This window comes from Barbus barbus (genome assembly GCF_936440315.1).
Source record: "Barbus barbus genome assembly, chromosome: 46".
Classification (NCBI taxonomy): Eukaryota; Metazoa; Chordata; class Actinopteri; order Cypriniformes; family Cyprinidae; genus Barbus; species Barbus barbus.
In genome coordinates this window covers 7,315,995-7,341,124 of record NC_136724.1, presented here as the reverse complement: position 1 = coordinate 7,341,124, position 25,130 = coordinate 7,315,995, and the positions used below count along the sequence as shown (strand labels likewise).

Here is a 25,130-nt window from a genome sequence, read left to right as displayed (position 1 = left end):
AAAAGTAGCTGTACCATTATCAAACTTAAGAAGATCATAATATCAAATTTAATAAAAAAAAGTTACCATCTTCTGTGGCTGGTAGGGCTTACAAATGTATACAAAATGTTTAACAAACATTGCTGTTTCATGTAAATGTAAAATTTATTTTTTTATATATATAAAGGTAGGCTAATCCAAATATGTACACACCACATAATTGATTATTTATTTTTTGGGTTGTGGGGTCTTAGGTGGAGTTTATGGCCTAGTTGCATGAAGCCACTGTTGCAAAATAGACACATTTCAGTTTAAAGAACTGAAATTTTCTGGTTCTGGGCAGGATTTAGTTTGTTTATTTGCCTATTTCAGTGATTCGAATGTTCAAGATCCCATTAATTGATGACTCATTTCCTGCTAAAATCCACCATTGCAGCACTAGGAAGCACTGAACTCATGCTATGAAAGTAAGAAATATTGTGCCCAGGTTCTGCCGAATAACCTGCTCATAATCACTCTCAGTGGATCCCAGGTGCATTCACAGACTTCATGTTTCCACTGTGTTTATTAGACTCAGTGGGTCTGGGCATTACCATGTGAGATTCCCTACCGACAGACGCAACCGGCCTATAAACACACACATGTTGCGCTGGCTTGAACTCGGCTTCCTTGCGTACATGGGGTGTGGAAGTGTGTTTGGACCTAAGAGCCAGAACACTGGAGGGGTGAATCAGTGTGTGAAACATTCACATACTCCATGTTTCAGTTTTTATAGAGACTCGAGCACTTTTCTCATATGTAGGAACTTCACTGCATTAAAAAAAGGAGCGGTTAGCTATTAGTCAAACGAGATCTGCTAATTAAGTGGAACACATTTTTTTTTTTTCCTGCTTTCGATTAGGTTAAAGTACCCCAGCGCCCATCTCCCCTCTGCTCTCAGCTGCAAATAATTCTGATAATTTGGCAGTGGCAAAATTCCTATTCTAATTATGAGCCGTATTCCAATTCTGCGGCAGTAATTCTCTTTTACTACACCCCGAATCTCCTCTTGCTGCCTTTTTCTCAATGAAACACATTTATGTGCATCTCGTCCTGCCAGAAATGGGGAAATGGGCTTTCTTATAAAAGCTTGAGATGTGAAGATAATTATGGAAAAACAAGGCAAGATATAGATATGCATTGTATTGTAAAATATTTGTGGAAAACAGGATGCAAGCGGCCAAAGAGAATGATATCCAAATTGCGCTGAAATGATCTGTGGCTTTGTGGGAAAAGAGAGTGTTGCTTTTAACAGCATCTGGAGACTGTTGGTTTAAACAGCACAATGATTATTGATTATTAGGCTATTTATTATGTGCTGGGGGCATTATAAGATTTAAATTTGGTTACATCACATCCAGTCGTTGACACACTAAAGCATCAAGTTACAGTGAATCTTACTGATGCCCAGCCTGATGTGACCAAATTATTACGGCATGCATTATTTTGCTTGCTGTTTCAGCAGTCCATGTTATTCAGTAGCTGATTGTTGTGGCATCCTTATCACAAACAGCCTTCATTTGTGATTGTGCACTGAAAATAGCTTGGTTTCAAAGGTACATGTAGTTCTATATGAAAATAGCCATGTGAGATTTTGTTGTTGGTATAGAGATATGAAGATATATGAATGTTCTTATTACATGTCTGTAGTGCTGTTCTCTTCTCTATGATAACTCCTAACGTTCAGAATAAAGGCCTGCTGTCTTTCTGCATTTCTGCATTGCTTCAGATCATCTGACATCAAAGCTGCACTCCTCACTCTAAAGTGAACGTTATCCGCTTGCCATCAGTTGTGTTAAACTCAACCCTGTGGAAAAGGTTATTAAGATATACACTTTGACTATACCAAATCTTACATTATACTATCAATCACCACGCACAGCTATTTTCTACCGATCACACATACATAAACAAACCAAGTTCAGCTGGGGTGAAATAAAGAGTCTCTGTTGGGCATTTCTGTATTAATGCTGTAGAATACAGAGACGTTAGACTCATTCAGAGCAATTTCAGGACAGATCTTTACACGAGCATTAAATAAAAAAGAATCAGCTCTGTGCTGTCATGCTAGCAGGTTTTTTACAATTATATTTTATAACAGTTGTATTATTATTATTATTATTATTACTGGTATTTTAAACAAAATATTACAAATAATTATAATAATAAAAATAATTATAATAATATTATAATAAAAAGTAATACATTATTGATATATATTAATATATATTGTAATTCTTAAGATTGCTTTATCTGTGAAGGATACATGTAATAATGCTTTGAAATTGTTTATCTTATAAATTCAGCATATGGTTCTTTTTTTCTTTCCTTTTTTTCACCTCTGGTTTCATTTTACTCCTTCTTTAACACTTTATGTGACTCTATGAGGTCACTGATGGAGGGGGTTGAAAGTGGCTCTGGCACATTTACAAAACAATGTCTTTAGTCCAAATCAGAAAAAAAGTGACAGAAAATAACTTAATTCTGCAAATAAAGAAGACGTCCAGCTTTTAAGTGACTCCAGATTTTGAATCTGTAGCTGAAGGCACAGATAGTTCCCAGGGTTTCTGTGCTTTGCCTTACAGGCATCAGGCCATAAATCAATCCCACCCAACTGCCCGTCCATCCTGCCAACACACGTAATGACCTGCTCCTCTGTACGTCACACTTAACACTGCTCTTATCCTACAGTTTTTTGCAATTGCTTAAACACATTTTCAAAACTTTACACACAAACCCAAGAATTGCACGCACAAAATGTCACGTCACATCTCTTGCAAATTGAAGCGCTGCTTTCAAAATATCACATACACGTCTCAAAAGAAATCATTTGTCTTATGTTGCAAACTCATTTGCCATAATATTATATTTTTGGATATACATTGTCATTCAGAACCTAAAGCTCTTCTTTCATGAGCTCCTGGGATGTTGAAAAAAATCACTGTAAACATGACAGCAAAATTGAAACCAAACTTGTCTTTGTTTTTTGTTTTTTATACTGTAAGCATTTGTGGTTGTGAATAAAGTGTTACACAGTACGGAAGAAAATAAATATATCAACCATGTGTAGATGTGTATTTATAGGCCTATTCTAAAGCCATGATTGGTTGGTGTTAAGTAAGCAATGAATGTTTGCACATGTGAGGAGTTAGTGTGAGGCATGATCTCCTTCCCAAAGTCTCTATGATAATCTGACCTGTAGATGTCACTTGAGTTTCTCCTTTGGTGTGTGTGTGTGTGTGTGTACTTGTTTATGCTACATAAAAAAAATAAAAATAAAAAATTTGACATTGTGGGGACCGGCCTGCGGTCCCCACAATGTCAACAATCCCCACAATCCTTCTTATTTGATTGCTTACAAACGAAAATTGCACATCTCAACCAGCCATAATTTGTGATAACACTCATGTCCATAATACAAACATTGAGGGATGAATTACAAGCCAAAGTGTAATTAAAAGTAAGACCACAGATTAATGTAACACATTACCGTCTTCTTTTTTGCTTCACATTTCAAGGACATGCTCTCATGTCACACTTTCTTTAAAACAAACCTCAAGAGATGGAGCTAAGGCAATAAAATCAGTTTTGTGGCAATAACAGATTTCACATTGCATTAGACATTCTCTCTAGAAAAGCCAGTCTGCGCAGGCGGCTAAAAATACATCTGTTCATATATCATTGATACGTTCATTAGAGAGGGATGCAAGTCAGGATTTATTTGCTGCGGTGGCGTAATGCGGCTTGACAGGGATGCGTCCCTGACACGTTAACTCTGTCTAGTGTGTTGTGACTATACAGAAAGGCGTTTTTGTGTAGTGTGGATCTTTTTGTGATGTAGATGTTGATGTTATATTTCATATTTCAGCAAGTTGTGATTGCTTGAATGTTGCACTGAAACTTTGTATTACTAGCACTTCTCATGTTTATTGCATTCTTAAGATGAATTGCTTGTTATATTCCTTATTCGTAAGTTGCATTGGACAAAATAATAATAATAATAATAAATGTAAATGTAGAAATATTTAAATCAAAAGCTGTTATTTTAAACTTTCTCTTCATCAAAGAATCATGAAAAAAATGCATCACATTTTCCACAAATATTCCATGAAAAAATAGTATATTGAGCACCAAATCATCATATTTAAATGATTTCTGAAGGATAATGTGACCTGAAAACTGGAGTAATGTCTGCAGAAAATTCAGCTTTGTTGAATAATTTGCATTTTAAAATCCATTAAAAGAGACAACATATATGACAACATATATTTCAAACTATATTATTTTTAAATATGACACTTTTTGCATATGTACATACTGTATATATGGTCAAAATTGTGAAAATGAAAATTACCTTAAAATATATATAAAAAAAAAAATTCTCCTTTCAGAAATGCATCATTACCACTAGACATTGTCCATATCACAACTAACAAAAAATAGCCAAGGGTTAATGAACTAACCACAGACCTGTATTATGTAATAATTTTGTCCCCAAAACCCCATGAACACTCAGTTCAGTTCATGTTTATTAGTATAGCCCTTTTAACAATACATGTTGTTTCAAAGCAGCTTTACAGAAAATGTATGTTTCTTACAATATAAGGAGATGATGATGATTAATTTTTTTTTTTTTTTATTGCATAAAAGTTTAATTTTAAGTGTTTGCTCTTAAATTTCATCAATTGTGTAGTATTCATTGTATGGTGACCAAATATGATAATGAAGTGATTATTGATAGTATATATTTTATCAATAACGATCACACTCTTTCAGTCAGATGTATTAAATTAAAAATAAATAATTTAGTTTTTCAAATTAATTTATCTAAATTTGTCCACATTAACAGCTCATACAATATGTGGGGAAATGGGAAAAACTCTATTTATGCATTTATTTGATTTATTTTTGCACTGCTTACAGAATCACCCATATGTGTGTTGTCCCCAGATCTCAGCACCACAATCTGCACAGGACTACGGCTGTGTGCTGTGGGACGCGCGAGAGAGCACGTCTGGCAGTGCGTCTCCTTCCGTCACTGCTCGGTTTGTCCTGCCATCCACGTCCTCATCTGTCTCAGATCAGTCTGACCATTCTCCTGTTCGCCGTAATGTGGTTTCCCCGTCTGTACCTTCACTACTGCAGCCAGTGGCTCTTTCTGCAGGCTCAACACATCCCCATCAACAGGTGAGATATACGTGACCCTCCACACAGAACAATCATTCGCAAACACACAGTGTCAAGCTCATCATTATTCCAAACACACAAATACATGCAGAAATATTCCAGGAGACGATATGCTGACCTTTACAAATGTCTACTTACAATAATTCACTGGAAACACACACTCATACGCACAAATATGCATGCAGGTGATTCATGCGCTGTTGTCGTATGTCATGTGCGTGCATTTATATGCATGCAAACAAACGCACACACATGCACAGTCTTTTACAAGACTTGTCTAAACTTTAACTACCTCGTGAGGGGAAAGTCTGTTGATTTTAACATGCGGGGGTACGGGCCTTTAAGTGTGCATTATTTGGAAAGAATTTATCTTCTCTTATTGTGTGGACAGCGTTTTATCATAAACCCTGTGTGATACCTCAGCGTGGTTCTATTTTGCATGTGGTGTTAATTTAATTTATCATCCAGGAGTCATTCAGTGAATATTCTTACGCACCAAGTTATGTTGTTGCCAAACAAATCCGATCATTAAATTGCAGAAAACGACTGACAGAAGATAAGAGGAATGCAGAGAAGGACAGATGAGGAAGAAACAAGTGGAAAACACAGAGCTGGGGTCATAGGCTCATGACATGTTCCACATGTCTGTCCATTTGTCCGCTGCGAGCGTTTCTCTACAGGGCTGGTGACCACAGTAGCGGTCAGAGATCAGCTGCAAACTGACAGCACACACACACACACTCGCACGCCCCGCAGTCATTAGCGTCTTTCTCTCTCACTCTACCCCACGCACATTTCATTACCCCCAGCATTCTCACAAATACCACCCCCCTCCACTCCTACACACAAACACACTCCAAAATCAGCAAACAACCTCACAGTGCCAAATGAGTCCCACCCGTCTACACAACAACATGTGTTCTGTGGATTTTATTGCACCACAAGCATGTGGAAAAACTCTTCATTACCAACACAGGTCCTGTTGTAAACGTTGGAGTGAGTTGTGTTAGGTGGCTAGATCTGTTGACGTAATTTAGAAAAGTTGATGTAAAGTAGAAAAAGTGCTTCAATCATATTTGACAATGGAATACAATTAGAGATCTGATTCTGTCACATACAGAATAAAAGTAAATCAAAAGAAATTGAATCTTGAATGCATTGGAATCAAGCTGAATCTTGAGTCAAATCAAACTGAATCTCAGACTAAATAAAATATAACAAAACTGAGTCAAGTTGAATTGAGTTTAATTGAATCAAATTTAAATTTGACTATCAATCAAACATATCATCTTATTAAAAAGAGATATAACATACAGCGAGTGTTGGAAAGTTTCACACGATTTAAATGCTTGAGAGAATGCTAGAATATCCGGTGTAGTGAACATGCAGCAGAAATTGGCCGAATAGGTCAAATGAAGAGTGCAAAAGATTCTCAGGTAACAGTAGAGAGGAATTAATAAACAGAGAGATGATGGTAGATTGGGAAAGACATAAAAGTTTATGTAACCCCCCCCCCCCCCCCCCCCCCCAAAAAAAAAACACACTACACATCAGTTTAAATTCTGAGACATTTAATTTTGCTATATTTTGTGCGGATGTTCAGTAACGGTTCTAGGATTTCATCCTCAGGGGAGCTTAGCCCTCGGTGAGAATGTTTAGCAAGATCATACCATTGCCTCTTTGTAAATTGGCACCACTATATTGCTATAAAGTCAAAAGTAGCATAGCACTAAAATTGCTACCAAGTCAATATAAACATTTTATAAATGATACAATGATAACAGTCAGATACAAGTCTGCAGTAAATTTCAAATTAGTACACATGTAGGCTACTGTTTGACTAACAGGAAAAAGGTCATCATATTGTTGTTATCAACAAGTATTATTGTTAACTAGCTAAAAACTTAAAAATATTGACTCAGGACTCAACATTAAGGAGTTTTTCCAGGCGATCAGATATTTTACTTGCCCTGTCAAAACATTCACTGGCCCTGCCTAAATAAATAAGTAAAGTTATTGCTTTCATTATTTTTTTACCTATGCAACCTTACAATACCAACATTTTGGATACCAGTGGAATTTCACTGTTCTCGACTCCAATTTAAGATAACAACAAATACTAATACTAGCCTAAGTAATATGAAGTTCAAACATTAAAAACAAATAAGCAAGCATAAGATAACAAATTAAAAGCAATATCACAAATAAATACAATACAACAAAGATACAAATGAAATAAATAATTAAATAAATAGTACTTGTACAGAGTGCCTGTGAAACCTGTATTACTGTATGAAGTAAATACACAGATATGTATTACAGCTACAGAAGTGGTTTAGTTAAGAGCAGTGAGTAAACCTCTCTTTTTCTTTTGTTGTTTGATTAACATTATTAACATAAGATACAGAAGGTATATGTGGTTGTTGTCACTTTGAAGGAACACTCCACTTTTTTTGAAAATAGGCTAATTTTCCAACTCCCCAAGAGTTAAACAGTTGAGTTTTACCGTTTTCAAATTCATCCAGCCGATCTCTGGGACTGGTGGTAGCACTTTTAGCGTAGCTTAGTATAGATAATGGAATCTGATCAGACGTTATCATCTCGCTCAAAAAATATATATTTTTCTATTTAAAACTTGACTCTTCTGCACTAAGACGGAAAATGAAAAGTTGCGATTTTCTAGGCCGATATGGCTGGGAACTATACTATATAAATATATATATATATATATATATATAAATATAAATATACGGCAGCAAAATTCCTTGATTATTATGCCGGAATGAGAGTATAGTTCCGAGCCATATCAGCCTAGAAAATCGCAACTTTTCATTTTCCGTCAGTCTTATTACATGATGTAACTACAGAAGAGTCAAGTTTTAGGAAACAGGAAAAATATTGAAACTCTTTGGTCATTTTTGAGCGAGATGCTAACGGTCTAATCAGATTCCATTATCTATGCTAAGCTAAGCTAAAAGTGCTACCACCAGACCCGGAAATCGGCTGAATGGATTCGAAACCGGTAAAACTGTTTAACTCTTGGGGAGTTGGAAAATGAGCCTGTTTAAAAAAAATGGAGTGTTCCTTTGAGATCTAATGCACAAATTTGTTTATATTGACACGATATGTGATATTTTCACATTGATATTCATGAAGAACTTTTTGGTACTCGCATGCTGTCTGAAAGGTGGCTTTATTTGCACGCACAGAAAAATTTGTCAGGGTGTGTGACTACTGCATTGACTTTTCTTTCATGCCATATTGTGCTTGAATGGCTTAAATCACTTGAATGTTTAAACTGGTCAAACTTAAAAATATGTGAAAATTATAAACTTTCTTTAGGAAGCAGCACTGGCCCGATCGTTCAGTTATGGTTTTAGACTGATGGGGGTCGAAGCACCCTTAAAAAGGGTCTAGAACCGCCCCTACCAATGTTTTTCTTTTTTTTCTTTTCTTCCTTTTTTCCAGCTTCATCATTACCGTTATAAATGTATAAACCGATAACTCAGGTTTACTTTACATCCTGCCTAACCACAGCACATACTGTAATTTTGCATTACTTTAGTTCACAATAACTGTCAAATGCAAATTTCTCATTTATTTTTTATTTGATTATCTTACGTTGTAGGCTAAATCAACTTCTCATCATCTCTCTCTTGGCAGATTTGGGTTGGGTGCACACACGGTGGATCTGGTCTATCAGGGTTCGCTGCTGTCTACCCTGGAGGAGGTTCTGCTGGTGCTGCTGGGCCCCCTGACCTTGAATGCAGCTACGCTACTGCTGCTCCTGATCAGATGGGGCTGTCAGCTAGCGTTTGGCTCACCGCCCTCCTTCCTGTCAAAGTTTATCATGGCTGCGGCGGTGTGGACAGTGCTGGACCCTCTGGCGGTCTTTGCTGTGGATGCCGTCCTGGGGGTAAGTCACTTAAAATAACGTGGACACTTCTGCACTGTAAATAGAACTTTCACATTATCTTAGCAAAGTCACTTTACAAATAAAACTGAATGTGAGGGCAAGGATGGGATAGACAGATTGTAGAGAGAAAAGATTATTCAGGATTACAGGTGTATTTTTGGTTGGAAATGTTAAATACTACACTATACATAATTCTGAATAACAAAATATAAATAAAAAAAAAACTAACATCAGACATCACAAAGGCTATTTTACAGATGTTACTAGGCATGGACTGAAAAACGATTTTGACTGTTTTATAAGAATATGTTTTAATCTTCTTAAACCCAACAAATTAACTGAGACAATAATATGATTTATGGAACTATTATATACTGTATTATGGAGTATTTGCTTATAATAATATCAATGTAATAGATGGTACTTAAAGAGAGTAAAATTTCATGAAACACTTTTAAAAAATTAACTTTGTAACAAAAATTGCACTTTTAAATAAAAAAAAATAATAATATTTTAAATGGACTAAACTTCCTGCTGGCCTAAAGAATCATTGTATGTGTAATTTCAAATGTATTTAAATACATAACATACAAATTTCAATAGAAATTACATATATATTTTAGTTTCTCATGATTTTTTTTTCACTTTAGCCATATTTCAAAGACAATAAAATTATGAAATGTGGGTCAAAAAAAGATCATTTATATAATGCATTTTCATTTATATAGCATGCAATAAAAGTGTCTGCATTGCATTCAGTTCACACTTAATATTTTTTAAAGCATATTTTTTTGTATGCACAAGTGTACTTCTTTCACAAGGGTTAAAACAATGCTTCCCCACAACATCATATTGCAAGTGAAAAAACAAAACAAAAAAAACAGTCATTTTGGTACATAAATGATACTGCAAGACTTTGCATTTGCTCACAACATGCTTAAAAAACAATAAATGTGGATGTTTATACTCTGTATATATTTAAATTGAATGAATAAATAAAGGGACAAGCATGATAAATTAACAGCAAAATAAATAATCAGAAAAATAAAACAAACATAAGTAGTGTGAAATGTTTAGATGATCAGAAGTTCGGCTTTTTAAAATCATGGAGACCCCAATTTAGATCCCAAATGGTAATCTGTTTTTGAGTTGGATGTATTTTCTTACATTTATTGCAGAATTTATGGCTAAAATGGGCCAACCTGAACATGGCAAAGTTTTTCATTTTCTACAAATGATATGTTTGTATATTTATGTTTTATATGGGTGAGACAGTTGTGATTTAGTGAAACCTGTTTTGTTTGGTCAGCGTCTGTCCTACAGTGCAGAGGAACCGTTAGCAGATGCTGCTAAGCTGTACTGGCATTTCTTTCGGACTGAGCAGTCGGGCACAGCAGGCATCATCATCACACTCTTCTTGTACGGTGTCCACTGCATCCTCTCCTTCACCTTCCTTTATGTTTACTTCCTCAGGTACAAAATCTTAAAAGCAATCTAACAAACACAAAATCAGAAGTTTGTCAAATTTATCCGGAGTTGTATTAATGTTTCAACTTTAATTTGTAACAACTTTATGTCACTGCAAATCATTTTACATTTTGCTGAATTTTGAGCAACCGCCTTTGGTTCTGGAACAATTTTTTAGTGGCTATTGAACACGTCATTTCAACTCTTCATTAAACACTAAATCATTTCTAGATTCATTTTAGTTTAGGAATATAATTCTTTCTAGTAGTGTCATCCTGGATGAGGTCCAAATTTCATCAAACTGCAGCAGGCAAGCAGGCCAGGACACATACATTGAAGTGAAGTGACATACGGCCAAGTATGGTGACCCATACTCGGAATTTGTGCTCTGCATTTAGCCCATCCAACGTGCACACACACAGCAGTGAACACACACACACCATGAACACACACAACACAATAAACACAATCAGAGCAGTGGGCAGCCATTTATGCTGCGGCGCCCGGTGAGCAGTTGGAGGTTCGGTGCCTTGCTCAAGGGCACCTCAGTCTTGGTATTGAGGGTGGAGAGAGCGCTGGACATTCACTCCCCCCACCTACAATCCCTGCCGGCCCGAGACTCGAACCCACAACCTTTGGATTACGAGTCCGACTTTCTAACCATTAGGCCACGACTTCCATCATCTATTGATGATGCAGTGTAAGTGCTTTAAAAATAAGCAAAGTTAAGTGGGATAGAAAAAAAGCACCTGATGACATGAGCACAAGAAGTGGCCGCAAGAAGATCCTTTCCTCTGAATAGACCTAATTTAAGGGCATTTATTTTATAGGGGAACTCACCTGACCTTAACGAGGCGTTCTTCATTTGCCAGTTTTAATTGTACAAGAGGGAGAGAGGAAACAGAAGGCTGCTTTCAGGGCAGCCAAGCATGTCAGCTGAGGGATATATTAACATACAACATATATACCACAATTTAACAGAAAGCAACAAACATTGTGTTATAAATGTAAATGACTTGACATTTAGAGTTTTGAGTAAGGTAGGGGAAAGATGCTGATGTTGAGAGAAAAGATGTAAAGATTAAAAAGATGGATGGAAGATGAGAGGATGAAATTATTTTGGCACAAGATTTTATTTTTTATTTTTTTCTGCATGCAATAAATCATGTCCATCTTCAGAAATGGAATTTCACAATAAGAACCAAAATGCAGTTTTCTCTTTGCTGTTATTTTTGCTGTCAACTTGAGAGTTTGTGTGTGACCTTCCTGGTGGAAGTGTCAAAAGTGTCACAACACTGCAGTCCACACGGTTCAGAGTCTGAGATTATGGCAGTGTATTTTTGGACAGGGAACCCCTGAGGGACATCCAGCCAATGAAGTCCTGTCCACCAGCAAATAAGCATCATAAACAGGCCCTATCAAGAGCTTTCTGCTCATTACCGTCATCTGACAGCCAAGTGTTGATGTAATGCAATTTGATTTAATACTCTCATGAAATTAAAGAATAAATAATGAGAGAAATAACATGAAGATGAGCTGAAATCACCTTCACAGGGTTTGTTAATATGCATGACAGACATAATGAACATTGGGGTTTATGATTATATTACCAGGAACCAAATTGTGATGTGTTTTGAAATAATGTCCACTAAGGATCATGCACAATAAAGGATGGGGATTTTTTTTTCTTCTTTGTTCAAATTGTTGTTACTGGGCAAGAGAATTATGCACAAAATCATATTAACAAAAATGGAAAACCTTTGATTTTTAGGCTAAATTTGGACCAAGAATTCAAGAAATGAATGTGTCAGATATAGATATGGAATTGACTGTTTATGGATTTCTTTTCATGCACCATCCCTGTTTTGAATATTTAGGTCTTTAATCACACAGACTGTAGCTTTAAGGACTGGAATTAAAACAAAGGACCCAAAACTGTAACAACCTGATTTTTCACTAATCAGTGTAGAATGGTCTCAGAGAAAGAGCTTTCATCTTATTTCTCAATGGCTGGGCTTTTATCCCACACTGGATGGTCGACATTAGGTGTCAGCCGTAGAGGCGGGTGATGTCTCATGCCAGTGCATGGCTCTAGGATGGCAGGGTTGGCGCATGTAACGTGGGTTAAAGCTGAAGGGTGGCTGTGCTGTGTGAATGTAGGCCAGCAGTCTGATTGTGAGTAGGCTTGCGCGTTTTTATGGGTTATCTGCTTCTATTTACTGTGTGGAGAGAAGCACTGACACAGTGCCTGACCTATTTCTAAAATAACGCCTGAGGCTACACGTATAGATAGAATGAACTGTTATCCGTTTTTAATTACATTTTAGCAAGCCCTGATTCACTCCCTGCAAAGCAGGAAAAAGGCATGTTTTGCATTTTTTTCATTCCGTTTGTCAGAAAATATATAAACACAATCAGACATTTGATGTGGGACCACTGGTGAACTTGTTATTTTGAAATAAGAGGTGAATAGTGGCACAACTAAAGTGTCTGTTTTAAAGCAGTGAACAGTGAATGAACGGTTCTCCTCTTCAACATCTGGTCGGTTGAGAGGCTTTCAGGCTGACAGTCTCATTGGTTGAGAGGTAGATTGATACAAGAATGTGCTAGTTCTTCTGGTTCTTTGTTTGATTCCTGATCCTTACATTTCTTTGTGTTGAAATTTTGGCAGGAATATTTTATTACAGACAATTTCAAATGGTTAATGGCAGGATTATTCAGTCCTGCTTCCATCTTCAGAGTTCGGTATCTTAAACACTTGCAATTTTTAATGAACCCCAAAAACGTATTATCTTGTTCTGTGCTTTAAAGCAGGATTGGAACTGAACCCTGATCTACAGAAGCAGGACTGAGCACCAGTGGTTCATAGGTTCATGGTCTTGGTTTCTCATTTCATAGCTTTATATAACATCGGAACAGTCCTTTAACTGTTGACTAGACAAAACAACTGACAACCCCACATTCTCTGGATATTATTGGACTGCTTGTACACCTTGTCATTAAGATTTATTTGGATGTCTTAAGTTATAATAGAAAAGTACACATGAAATGTACTTATAACTGTTATTGCTGCATGAGCAAGCTTTACTGATAATGGTCCAATGCCATTAAGGTCAAATTGACTAAACACAATCACCCTCATACAAATTCTACAAATGTGTCTTAGGATGTACCTCCTTCTGGGTTGTTTGACACAGTGTTGTGATGCTGGGCCTTGGCTCACGTTTTGAGCAGGTGGGTAAGAGTGGGGTTGCAGAGTTCTGCTGAAAGCATATGGTGAGGTGCACCTGAAGCTGTCCAGACAGCACATCTGGAAATGCTTGATGAATAGAAATGGACATTTCTCACTTTAATTTACTTAGGGTTCAGATTTAGGCCTAGAGTGGCACAGTGGAGGTTTAGGACAACCTTCCATACTCATAAAGACTACAAAAGAGCACACAAGCTACCATGATCCTTGGAGTCTGGATGAGGCCATCAAACTGACCTTTTTTCTGCAAGGCAATGACCATGCTTATAGAGTGATGATAGAGTTTACTGGGAGAACCTTTCAAGGATCTCAAACTGAGAAGGGTCATCATCATGGGGCTCCTATGACCTTCCAAGATTAACTTTGTTGCCATCTCTTCTATGAAATAGATGGTATAATATAATGAGTATAATGTTATAATGGTTAATAAATATAATGTTACTAAAACATATGCTAATGCAAGTGCAAATAGTGTTCTACATTTCCTGGAATTTGTGTAAACATAAAATGAAACGTGAATACACATTGGACTATTTTCCTCCTCATCAGAATTGAAATTTTGCAAGTTTAAGGCTAGATTTATTAACTTTTCAGGCACCTTGAGCGACCCCACCCCAAGAAGCCAACTGTGTAGACTGTGTCAGAGGGCTAGGCCAAAAAGTTCTTTAACACCCTGCAAAGGCTACAGCTAATGACCAACTAGCCATTGATGTGAGAGGAAATAACTGAAACAAGTCCAAGACCTTCTTGGACAACATTATTTTAGTTTCTGAGGCTTGTCGGTACAGCCTCACAAGTCCAAGGTCGGTTCAATGAGTGGCTAAGAGGAACAATGCATTCAGTTAACAAATTAAAAACAATATAAAATGCTGACAGCAGACAGAATGTAAATACAACGTAACAATGACATGAAAGTAGCGTATGGTGCCTTTTAGTGACATTTATAATTTTTTTTTACAGGCTTTAGCTCCATTGAAAGTAGTTGGCCTAATTTCAGAAGACCTGGTGACCCTCCACTGGTGCCCAGGTCACCTTGAAACATACCAGGGCTGCCACCAATACAATGACAACACCTGACCCCACTACTTTGGATCGACTGCCCCTCTACATAGTCTAACTTCGACTTTGAACAGCTAATCAAGGAGGGGAAAAAAATCTGCTTTCAAGCTTAGGCCCCATACACATGGAGACACGTTTAGCTGTATACATAAAAGATTTGTATCGTATCAGCGTTTCGCCCAGACGGATCCTGCATTTTGGAAGCCTGAAACTACTATTGTGTGAAACCGGGTCCCAAAGTGGAAAAATCAGAAAATGACACCTTTGTGTTTTCGTGTGTACAGCCAATCCGTATATTTTGTGAAACACTGATGTCATCACCCCCACGTCTCAACCCTAGTCAGACACCGCTATGTCACGTTACAGCAACAATAACAATGGCAGACTACATACTCGTGTTCGTGCTGCAGAAGCTACTGAGCCTATTAGCTGTACTAAATTTACTAGCTTTTCTTGTTGTTGTGTTGGGTTTGTATACAGTCCACAATATTTATGCGCATGCTCCAAGTCTTTGTCTACGTTTTTGGTGTGTCTCTGTGGCAGAATTACAGCGCTATGGTCTGGCAAGTATACTACATCGTTTTGAGCCGGTTTCAGTGGTTTCATGTGTACGCAGATATTTCTTGAGACGACGCCATGCTTATGGAAGAACGAGGAAAAAAAAGATAGGATAGGAAAAGCTCTGCCTTTGTGTGGATGAGCCCTTTGTCATCTGAAGCCAATTATTGATGTATATCTTTATTTAAAAAATACTTAAGTTCATCATGATTCTACATTGTTTATTATAAATCCCTGACAAACAGTAAGAAATATTACTTTGAATACATATTAATTCACATTAAGAATTATACTAGGTATATAATAGAATATGTGTACTCTGGCAATATTTTTTTTTACTTTGATCATAAATGAATGGGTTATCGTCATTCATGCATAACATTGGTCATGTGTACATAGCATAGCAGAGCATCACCCGCTTTTTTTCCCTTGGTAGAATGATGGATCGTTACATTTCATAAAGCCATACCGCTTTTTATCCTTTATACTTTACATGGTAGATGTTTCATTTACTGGAGTGCTCATTACCCTTTTGAGCGAGAAGAATCTTTTTTTTTAGCAGTGGAGGGTCAAGGCATTTTGAAGAGAAGCCAAGCTGTGGGTTTTCACGGCTGTTGATTCATGCACTGAATATGAGTGATGTCTGAGGAGGTGCCACCTTAAGACTCAATAATAATAACCACACTGTAGTGGCCACATGACTCACAACTTCCTCACCAGACAGAGATTCAGATACCTCTATAAACTCAGCTTCTTTGAAGAACATTAGGATCTAGGTATGATCTGAAGAGACAGCTTCCCACAAAAACACAAGCAAACAAGCCTCCTACACTGCCTTATGATTTTAGAATCCAACATTCAATGCACCTTCTCTGTGATGAGTGAGAGAAGAGGCTTTATTTGATATGCTTCAGAAGCTTAAGACCCACTAGAGGTCCAATATGCCTGTTCATCCCAGCTTTTATTTGAGTAGAATGTAGGGGAGAAGAAAATACCAGAATTAGTTAACAAAGGTGTCAAACCTTTTCAGTTATGCGATCCTTCTGTCGTAGACTAGAGTCGTTTCTGTTTTGCCGGTTGACATTGATGGGTCAGGCCTGCTTTTCTGCCGAGCTGAAGCTCATCAGAATTTCACTCTGTTGGAAAGGTCAGATGAGCTGCTCGTCAGACGTTAACAGCATTGACAGCAAAATTACCAGGATGTGACAAGGTGGCATAAAACCCATTTGAACTCTGAACTTCTTTCCTGCAACTTTGTGACAAACCAAGAAATTGTTTACTGATCATCAGGTCATCGTTACATGCATTCCATATCATCGAAACACCTTAATAGTTGTTAAATTATAATATTACGTGATAAAAAGATGGAGAATTCTGTTAATATTCATTGAGATCTCTCAAATATAATTCACACTTGTGTTCATTTAAAAAATATATCACCTTTAGGAGCAGAGGACCAAGATTAATATCAACTATCGGTTCCTTCATGTACCTGACCAATTAGGATTTAAAACATAGTGTATTTTGTCTTTTTTGGAGCTTGGTGCTATAAATTCACAGTTCTGCATAACATTTCTTAACCCTCTACTTCTTTTAACAGACTTCACAATGATGGGAGACTATTAGATATCTACCAGCGGCTCCACAGCAGTGATGGAGCATTTTTCGTTCCACATGACATGGAGATCTCCAACCAGGAGCTCAATTACATTGTAAAGAAGGCAGAGCAATGGAGAGGCTTCAATGGAGAGAGACGCAAGGTAAGTCTGAGGAAGTTCTTACCTGTTTATAGTGGTAACAACCAGCACTGAACACTGGTCGGGAGAGAACATCTTTTTGCATCAAGGCGATCCAGCTGCCATGGGCTGCATTGCCACACAACGTTTGACTGTTGCAAAGCTCTACTCAAGTCTCAGGCGCTTAATTGGATTAATGGTTGTTTTAAAGGAGATGGGCAAAATGGTAGTTGATACTAATCCATCAGATTGCCTCTGCAAAAGATTTCTGTCTGTCTGATGGCTCATAGATGCCCGCTAGCATTTGTGAGTAAGAAAGCCTTTGTGATGGTTTTCAGAAATGGACTGTCACATTGAACTGTTCACTGAGCTTTCTAATATGCATTATAATTAACATAAAATGGAATAAAAGGATATAACATTATTATTTCAAATCATTCTGTTTTCTTTAGTTACATTTATGAATGCCAAAAATTTGTCACAGAGGTTTTTAGCTAGTCTAATTAGTTGGGGCTAATTATCCAAAAAGGAATTCGGCTTGATTAATCCACGGAAATCAATTTCCAGCAATATTTCATTAAGAAAAAAGACTGCTCAATCAACAGTGGCACGCATGAGGACACACACTCAACACACACACACACTGAGTTCACAACTTGGGTGGCAACTCCTCTTTTAGTGCTCTTGATGAAGAAATGTTATTGGTTGTCAAACAAGTCATTAAAAAGGAATTCTGCAATTCCTAGCTCAAATCGTAGACCTTTGCAAATCATGTTATTTTTGCAGCCCTTTGCAATGACCCTGTTTATGTTTTAGATTCAAAAAGTACTGTTACAGCTGTGGAAATATTAGTAATGAAGGTGCTACTAATTGGATGCAGTTGTTTAGATTGTAATTAAGAAAACAGCATCGTTTAGCCAACACGCTTGCAGAATCTTTTTCCATTCCAGAACTGCAGTCATAACCTCCTCTCTCATATTGGCCCTAATTTGCCGTTATTGAACTGATAAAATGCTAACACATTAAACACATTTGCCAGCATGATGAAAATTTAGGGTTATTGCATTTCACAATTTTTACATTATTCAGGCTGACGATTTTTCATTTAAATAAGACGGGCTAGGCCATTATTTCATAATTATTGTGGCAATTTCTCTATGCAAAAAGGGTCACTTTCCCAACTCAGCAAAGACATATCCCTATTAAACTAATTTGCCTAAATGCAAATTTTTGTCATTTTTCCCTCATTAACTATTTATCAACACAGTAGAAAAAATATATGTTGGAGGGGAGGGAGCAGCTAGACAGTGCTGAAACTAATATTTTGCAACTCTAATGATTTTTTGCATCCTTAATTAGATAGAATATGCTTGATATGATTAGGTCAGGATGTAGTAGTTTTCATTAAAAATTGATTTCAGAAACTGTATTCCAAATGTTCTCTCACAATTAAATAATGAATCCGGCACATTCCTTATTATGGACCCAATTAATATCACGGAAAGAGGCGTGATTTTAATAACAAGAGGCCACGAGGCCTTCATTAGCAGAAAATGGGGGTGAAGAGAGCATAGAAAACATTTACAGGTACAGACAGAGCCACAGGACGCTTGTAAACTTGAAAAGTTTTAGCAGCTTGTATGAATGCCTGTGGACAATACTGTACAGGCGCTGATCATTGCGAATTATTATTGCAGTGTTGCAGAAACTGCCATATTTAGTCTTGGCCTCAGTAAATAGCCTATATCTTTTTCTAATGTTTGTACAATACATGCAGAGCTCCTAATTATGAGCTTATAATAATTAAGATGGAATACTTCTCTTAATTTTTAATTGTAATTTTTTTTCAGACAACAGGATCTTATTAATGGACGGCAAAAAAATGAGTTTTACTCCGACACTGACCTAAAATAAACATTCAAAATACATTTTTACCTACATCTGCGTCCATATAATTTGTCATCTAGCCTATATAAGGTTATTAAAGCTAACAATTTGCTCATTTTAAGTAACTTGATTCCTGATATGAAGCACAATTTTCTTTATTGAGTAAAGAAACCGTTCTGACACTAAAACAGTTATGGGTAATTCATCATTAATGTAAGTTTCTTCTTCCGAGCACTACAAAAATAAAACAATCCACAATAAATAATTTTGCACGTGGCCTGGTTTTATCGTTATCAAATTCTGTATGTTTCATGGGACGATCACTTGCAAATGCACTTGCATTTAACAAACGCATACATCGTTGGCTACATCGTAGGTTGTGGGCATTTTTCTGAGAAACATTTCTATGATGGTGTTTACAACCACATTGACTTTATGTTCTAACTGCACTCCTATAGTGTGTAGCCTATGTCTAGCGAAGGGGCCTAAAGTCAAAGTGTGTGGATAATGAGCTCATTAATTATGTATAGGCACTGCTGCAGATGGACCTCATTAATTGCGTGCCGTCACCTTCTTGATTACTGTACCTGGAAGGGAGGTGCTAATGTCTGCCGTGCTTAAGCAGGTAATGCAAACTGTTTTGTCACCGGCTGTGTGACAGTGACAGAGGAGTCCGGCGTCGCCGTAATCTTCTCCGTAATTCACCAGAACGTTATGTTAATGGCTGCTGATAGCCCTGGAGATGTTTTCGCTACTGAATCGCATCGAGATTTGCGCTCTGTCGTGCTATTTGTCTCCACATGTCTCAGTAATGTCTTTCCACTGGCTGAATTTAGGGAACACCCTAGGTGCTTTGCAAAACAACTGACAGGGGGCCCAACCTGTCGCAGGAAGGAGAACACACGCATTGAAGATCTAATGATGAGCAGACTGCCGCTCTCTTCCTGTGCGCCCCCCTCCACTCATCTCTCTGTCTCTCCATCTGTAATTATTAAGACAGAGTTACGTGGGACCTTTTCATGCTGTTGCTTTAGTCCAAGTCTGTGACAGCAAATTCATCAAATAACTCGCTCCCAACTTGCTCCCTCTACAGTTGCCTTTGTACGAATGATTAAATATTGTCACCTATATGTAATATTTAAGAATCGGAAAACAAATATTGCTTTCACAATTAATGTCTCCCTACCATTATGTTATACTGTTGAAATGTTTGGGGTCAGTACGAGTAATACTTTTTAAAATTATTTATTTTACCAAAATGGAATTATGCTGCTTTGCATTAAAGGAATAAAATACATTTTCATTGAATTGTAATTTGACTGTTAAACTGGTAAATTGCACTATTGTATTTTTGATAAAGCAGAAACAAATAAATTCAGCCTTGTTAAGCATGTAAGATACTATATAAAAAAAAAAGTCTTACTGACCCCGAACTTTTAAAATTGTAAATCTATATTAAACTATTACAATTAAAAACTGTATTACCCAATAACCGCAAATTTAATAATATTAATTTACTAAAAATTCAAACATTGATATACATTATAGTAAGCAGAATTTTGAGGATTATTTTGAGTGCTTCACTGTCACGGTTCAAAAAATCCTGCTTTTCCTGGGAATCAAACCCAAGAATTTGGCATGAATAGCTTTATTAAATTAGAGAATTAATCATTTGTTTTACTTTTTTTTCTCTAGTCCCGCATACAATTTATGGCTTTTCCCAAAATTATCAGCTTTAGTTCCTACCTACAAAAGCTGACTAGCGGCCCATGACCAGCAAGTTCCGGAGACACTGTCAGGCAACAATGGGCCTGAAAAAGCCCTGGAAAAACACCCAAAACAGGAACATAAACACTGGAACGAAGGGGGAAGCTGCCCAGAATCTGCCCTGATATAGGAAGGGTCACAGGAAGGCACCTGCAGCCCTACCCCCTCCACTTCGCCGGCCTGTTTGCTTGCATTAGTTCTGAAAGCTGCTTCTTCAATTACAGGAGGCTATTAGTGGACAGTGCACAGAGGCTGCAGGGCCCCAGGCTACAGCGGCACAGCCACACAACAGAGCTCAATATGACATGACTGCAGAGGGGACACGCCTGCCATGCAGAAAAGGTCAACGGCTTTCGGTGGGCAGCAATGTGTGAAAGTGTTGCAGTCGCACAATGGTTTGGGAAGAGAGAGATACTAGTCTGGATTTGCGTGGAAGCCCCTCAGATTGTTCTCAGATTGTGCTAATTTATTGCTTTGGTGTGCTTATAAAGCTTGTATCTCATTCAACATCTTCAGTTTGGTCACTTTTTTATGGTCACGGTTAAGTCAGTATTCTACGATGGATGGGTCAGTAAAAACAGCATCTTAGCAAGAGTTAATTCGCTCACATGCTCTGAAAACATGGCAGCACTGTGATTGTTTTTATACAGCGCTTGTTTTCCACATACCAGGTTGGACGTTGGTTCTATCAGAGATAGGCGTTTTTATTTTTATTTTGTCCGAACATATTGCACATGGTCAGCTGTCAAAACAATTGCAGCTGGGAGTTTGAAATTGAGTCCACATGTTTAAACTCATATAGATCCTGTAATCTCTCTCTCTCGCTCTCTCTCTCTCTCTCTCTCTCTCTCTCTCTCTCTCTCTCTCGTTCGCTCATAATGTAAAACAGAAGGAACAAATTGGATGGTCAGTAAGTCAGTGAACATTGTTTAAAGTTGCAGCACAACAGGGATTTGTGAGAATATCAGGTTTTTAATATATATTTTTTTCCCTCTGTGACCAAACAAAATGAAATTGTTTTGAGGCAACTACTTCAACTGATTGTATCTCCCATGCAACAGAGGCTGAAAACAGAGGTAGTATATTGCTAAAACAACAGTCAATTTGAAGTAGGCACATATATGGAATAATGCATGGCTAGCTGTTCATTAAACGATTTTAATGCACAGTGTGGAGGCCAAGAACCACCCGACGTGGTGGGCACGAGAACAATCTGGAATCAGTACAGAATAACCATAATTTATTTACTTATTCATTTATTAAGACTGACACTTAGGTACTGCTCTTTTAAAGAGATTGTTATGCCTCTACAGCAAATGAATGCAAGAAGAAGCACACTTTGCACAAAACACAATTGCAACTAGGATTCTGTACCAAGAACTGATTCTTATTCAGATCAATTCAGTACTGTTTATATTATACTATTATATTTTTAAATGTGTTTTTATACATGTTTTATACCCTATATGTCTATATAGTTTTTATTCCTTTATATTTCAACTTAGTTTTAGTTATTTTAGCAACTTATTTAGTTATTACTTGGCAACTGCGTTAAATATAAATTTATTTATTTGTTTGTTTATTTGTTTAATTTTAGTTTCAGTTAGCTATAATAACCCTTCCTTGAATAGCATTACTGTACAGAATAATTGTTTAATTAAATTATTATTTGTAACAAATTAACTTTACAATTATTTAATTAACTTAAGTATATTTTACCGTATTGCTGTTCCCACTGCTTTAACATGGTCTGCTTTGTGTAAAGTTAGTAAAATCACTGTAATGCACAGTCATGAGTGCTTATTGCTTTAACAAAGTATTCATGGAGTTTCTTATGAAACAAAGTGAAGTTACATTTAACACACTTGTACAATTCGTAACTATTTTAAGTTTTAGACAATTGGTCACTTTTGTATGATTTTATATTATATGCTCACACCCCAATGATGCTTAGGTTTAGAAGCAGGGTTAGGGGTGGGCCTTAATTCGCACAATTTTTTTTGTGTCATGTCATGTTGTACAATTTCATACAAAATTGCCAGCTGTCAGGGTACGTTGTGGTAGTCAACAAGCACAAACGAAGGATTACTATAGAAACAGTCTTTAATCAATGAGCCAAAATACTCAGGAGAATAACAGGAGTATTAAAAACCACAACTGACAAAGAGTCAAAACACAGAGCTGTATATTCAGGAAACAAACAAAAGTAAATAGATTAGACACAGGTGAAACTAATTAGCAACTAACAAGGGGTAATCAAGAACTAAACTGAAATGAAACATAGGAAACCGAATGAGAGGAACGAAATAGCAGCTAAACGAAACATCACCCTTACACCACCTTGTAGTTATTTTCTCATGAGATCGTTTGTTCTGTTGAAGATCTGATCCGTAAATTAAAACCCAACTGAATCACTCTGATCGGCCTGAGTTTTTAGCCAGTATTTTGCTGATGCACAAGTAAATCCATGAGCAGATTGGTGTATGCAAAACCTTTTTAATATGAATGTAAATATCCCTGATTCTCTCCCCTCCAAACAAACCTCGAAAAAGTTTCACTTCCAGGCATTAGTGTTTCATGCAAGTCGCCATTTCCGTTCCAGAGTTGTTTATGGATTAAATGGGCTTTTTAAGCATTTATAAAAGCAGATTAGTAACAGTGAATTATGCAGATGCATGAAGCAGATTATCCTGAGCTCAGATACTATCTCCTCTTTATCTGTCTCTGCTTGGAGTCTGAAGTTAAATATTCATGCCTGTTTAGTTTATAAATCTCTCTACCAGCCCAGTTTCAGTCAAGCACACGTCACAGTAGATTGGCGTTACATTAGCATGGATTCATTGAGGTAAATGAGTTGTGCTGTCAGAAGAGCGCTCACTCTGTCCACCGCTAACAAGCGATACATAAACAATACAAATGATCTTGAGATGACTCATTTTGTCCGTCCTGATGTTCAGCAGTTGTTTGTCAAGTCTGTGGGAGCAGTAGGGCAGATATAAAACCATTCCACAGCCAAATCATGCTCGAGCACTGCAGATTCATGTTGCCCTAATTACGCAAACAACATGCTCCACCATGCATGCAGTAATAATGCACATCTATGAACATGCAGCCAGAGAAACCCATTCAGAGAAATCACAAGGAATCTGCATAGAGAGAAGCATTCAGGTTTTGGAAGTATTCCCATAGGGTTTGTTTGTTTGTTCATTTACCTAGTTACCTACAATAACTTATAAGCTTTTAAAGATAGATTTTTAGATTTTTTCTAAGAATTCCAACTTTATATATCAGGGCCCGTATTCAAAAAACATCTTAAGGCTAAAAGTAGCTCCTAACTCGCCGATTTAGGAGAAAATCTTAAAAATAGTGAGCGTGTCAGTCCTAAATTTAGGACTCCTGAATTTTTAGAGTATTTCACAAAGCGTTTAATTGCTAAAACTAGGTCCTAAATCTGTGAAATGATGACTCCTAAGTCACTAAGACCAACAGCTATCCTAAAATGGCTGTTGCCGGCAATCTGCCTCAGAATATAAACATTTTAGAAACATTTGACGATAATGAGCCTATAAAATGGTATCACCCTTAAGGTTTGGAGGTTATCCCAACTCCAAACTTTTCTTTGATTATATCCTTTTCATTAACCAGTTGGGCAAGAAGTAACAGATGTTATTGCGTCCATTTTGGTTTTCTTTTACGTTTACATGTCTTACTATCAGCCATGATTATTCTACTCTGTTAATTAAAAGGTGGTTTATATGCATCCACTACAAGAAGCATACATGTAAGAGACTGACAATTAGCTGAACATCTATTTGTTTAATTAGTGACACTTAAGGCCAATTCACACCGCACAGACAAACGCCAACAAACAAGATGGCTCAAGTTGGCCGTTGGATTTAGAATCTTATGAAACATAACTGTCATGTTCACACTACACCAACAGACACCGACCAACTCTATATCTATAAGCATGTTCAGTCGAGTGAAAACAAACTCCAACCAACGCCAACAGGGGTAACACACTGATCCAACAAACTCCAACAGACTAGTTTGTTGGCGCTTGTCTGTGCGGTGTGAATTGGTCTTTAGCCTGCATGTTAAAATCTTTATTTGAATGTGGCAATTAACATTATTTTTTAAACCTTTATTTGGATATGGCAACATAATGTTGCGCTCTACAATATTTCTATGAATACATCTCAGACAGAGACTATCAGCCAATCACTGTGTGCATAGTTAGCATGCTGACATCATCCATAGCAACGAGGTCAACCCCAACCTCTTA

At 37.1% G+C, this 25,130-nt stretch overlaps 1 protein-coding gene across 1 annotated transcript in view; it reads left to right on the top strand.

Moving 5' to 3' along the window:
• Positions 1–25,130, top strand: part of LOC306865110 (uncharacterized protein) — a 54,594-nt gene that overhangs the window by 9,175 nt on the left and 20,289 nt on the right. The window contains exons 2-5 of the mRNA XM_079409484.1: positions 4,969–5,205; positions 8,869–9,121; positions 10,431–10,594; positions 17,056–17,215. Of these exons, the coding sequence (XP_079265610.1) occupies positions 4,969–5,205; positions 8,869–9,121; positions 10,431–10,594; positions 17,056–17,215 (814 nt within the window). The remainder of the gene's footprint in view (positions 1–4,968; positions 5,206–8,868; positions 9,122–10,430; positions 10,595–17,055; positions 17,216–25,130) is intronic.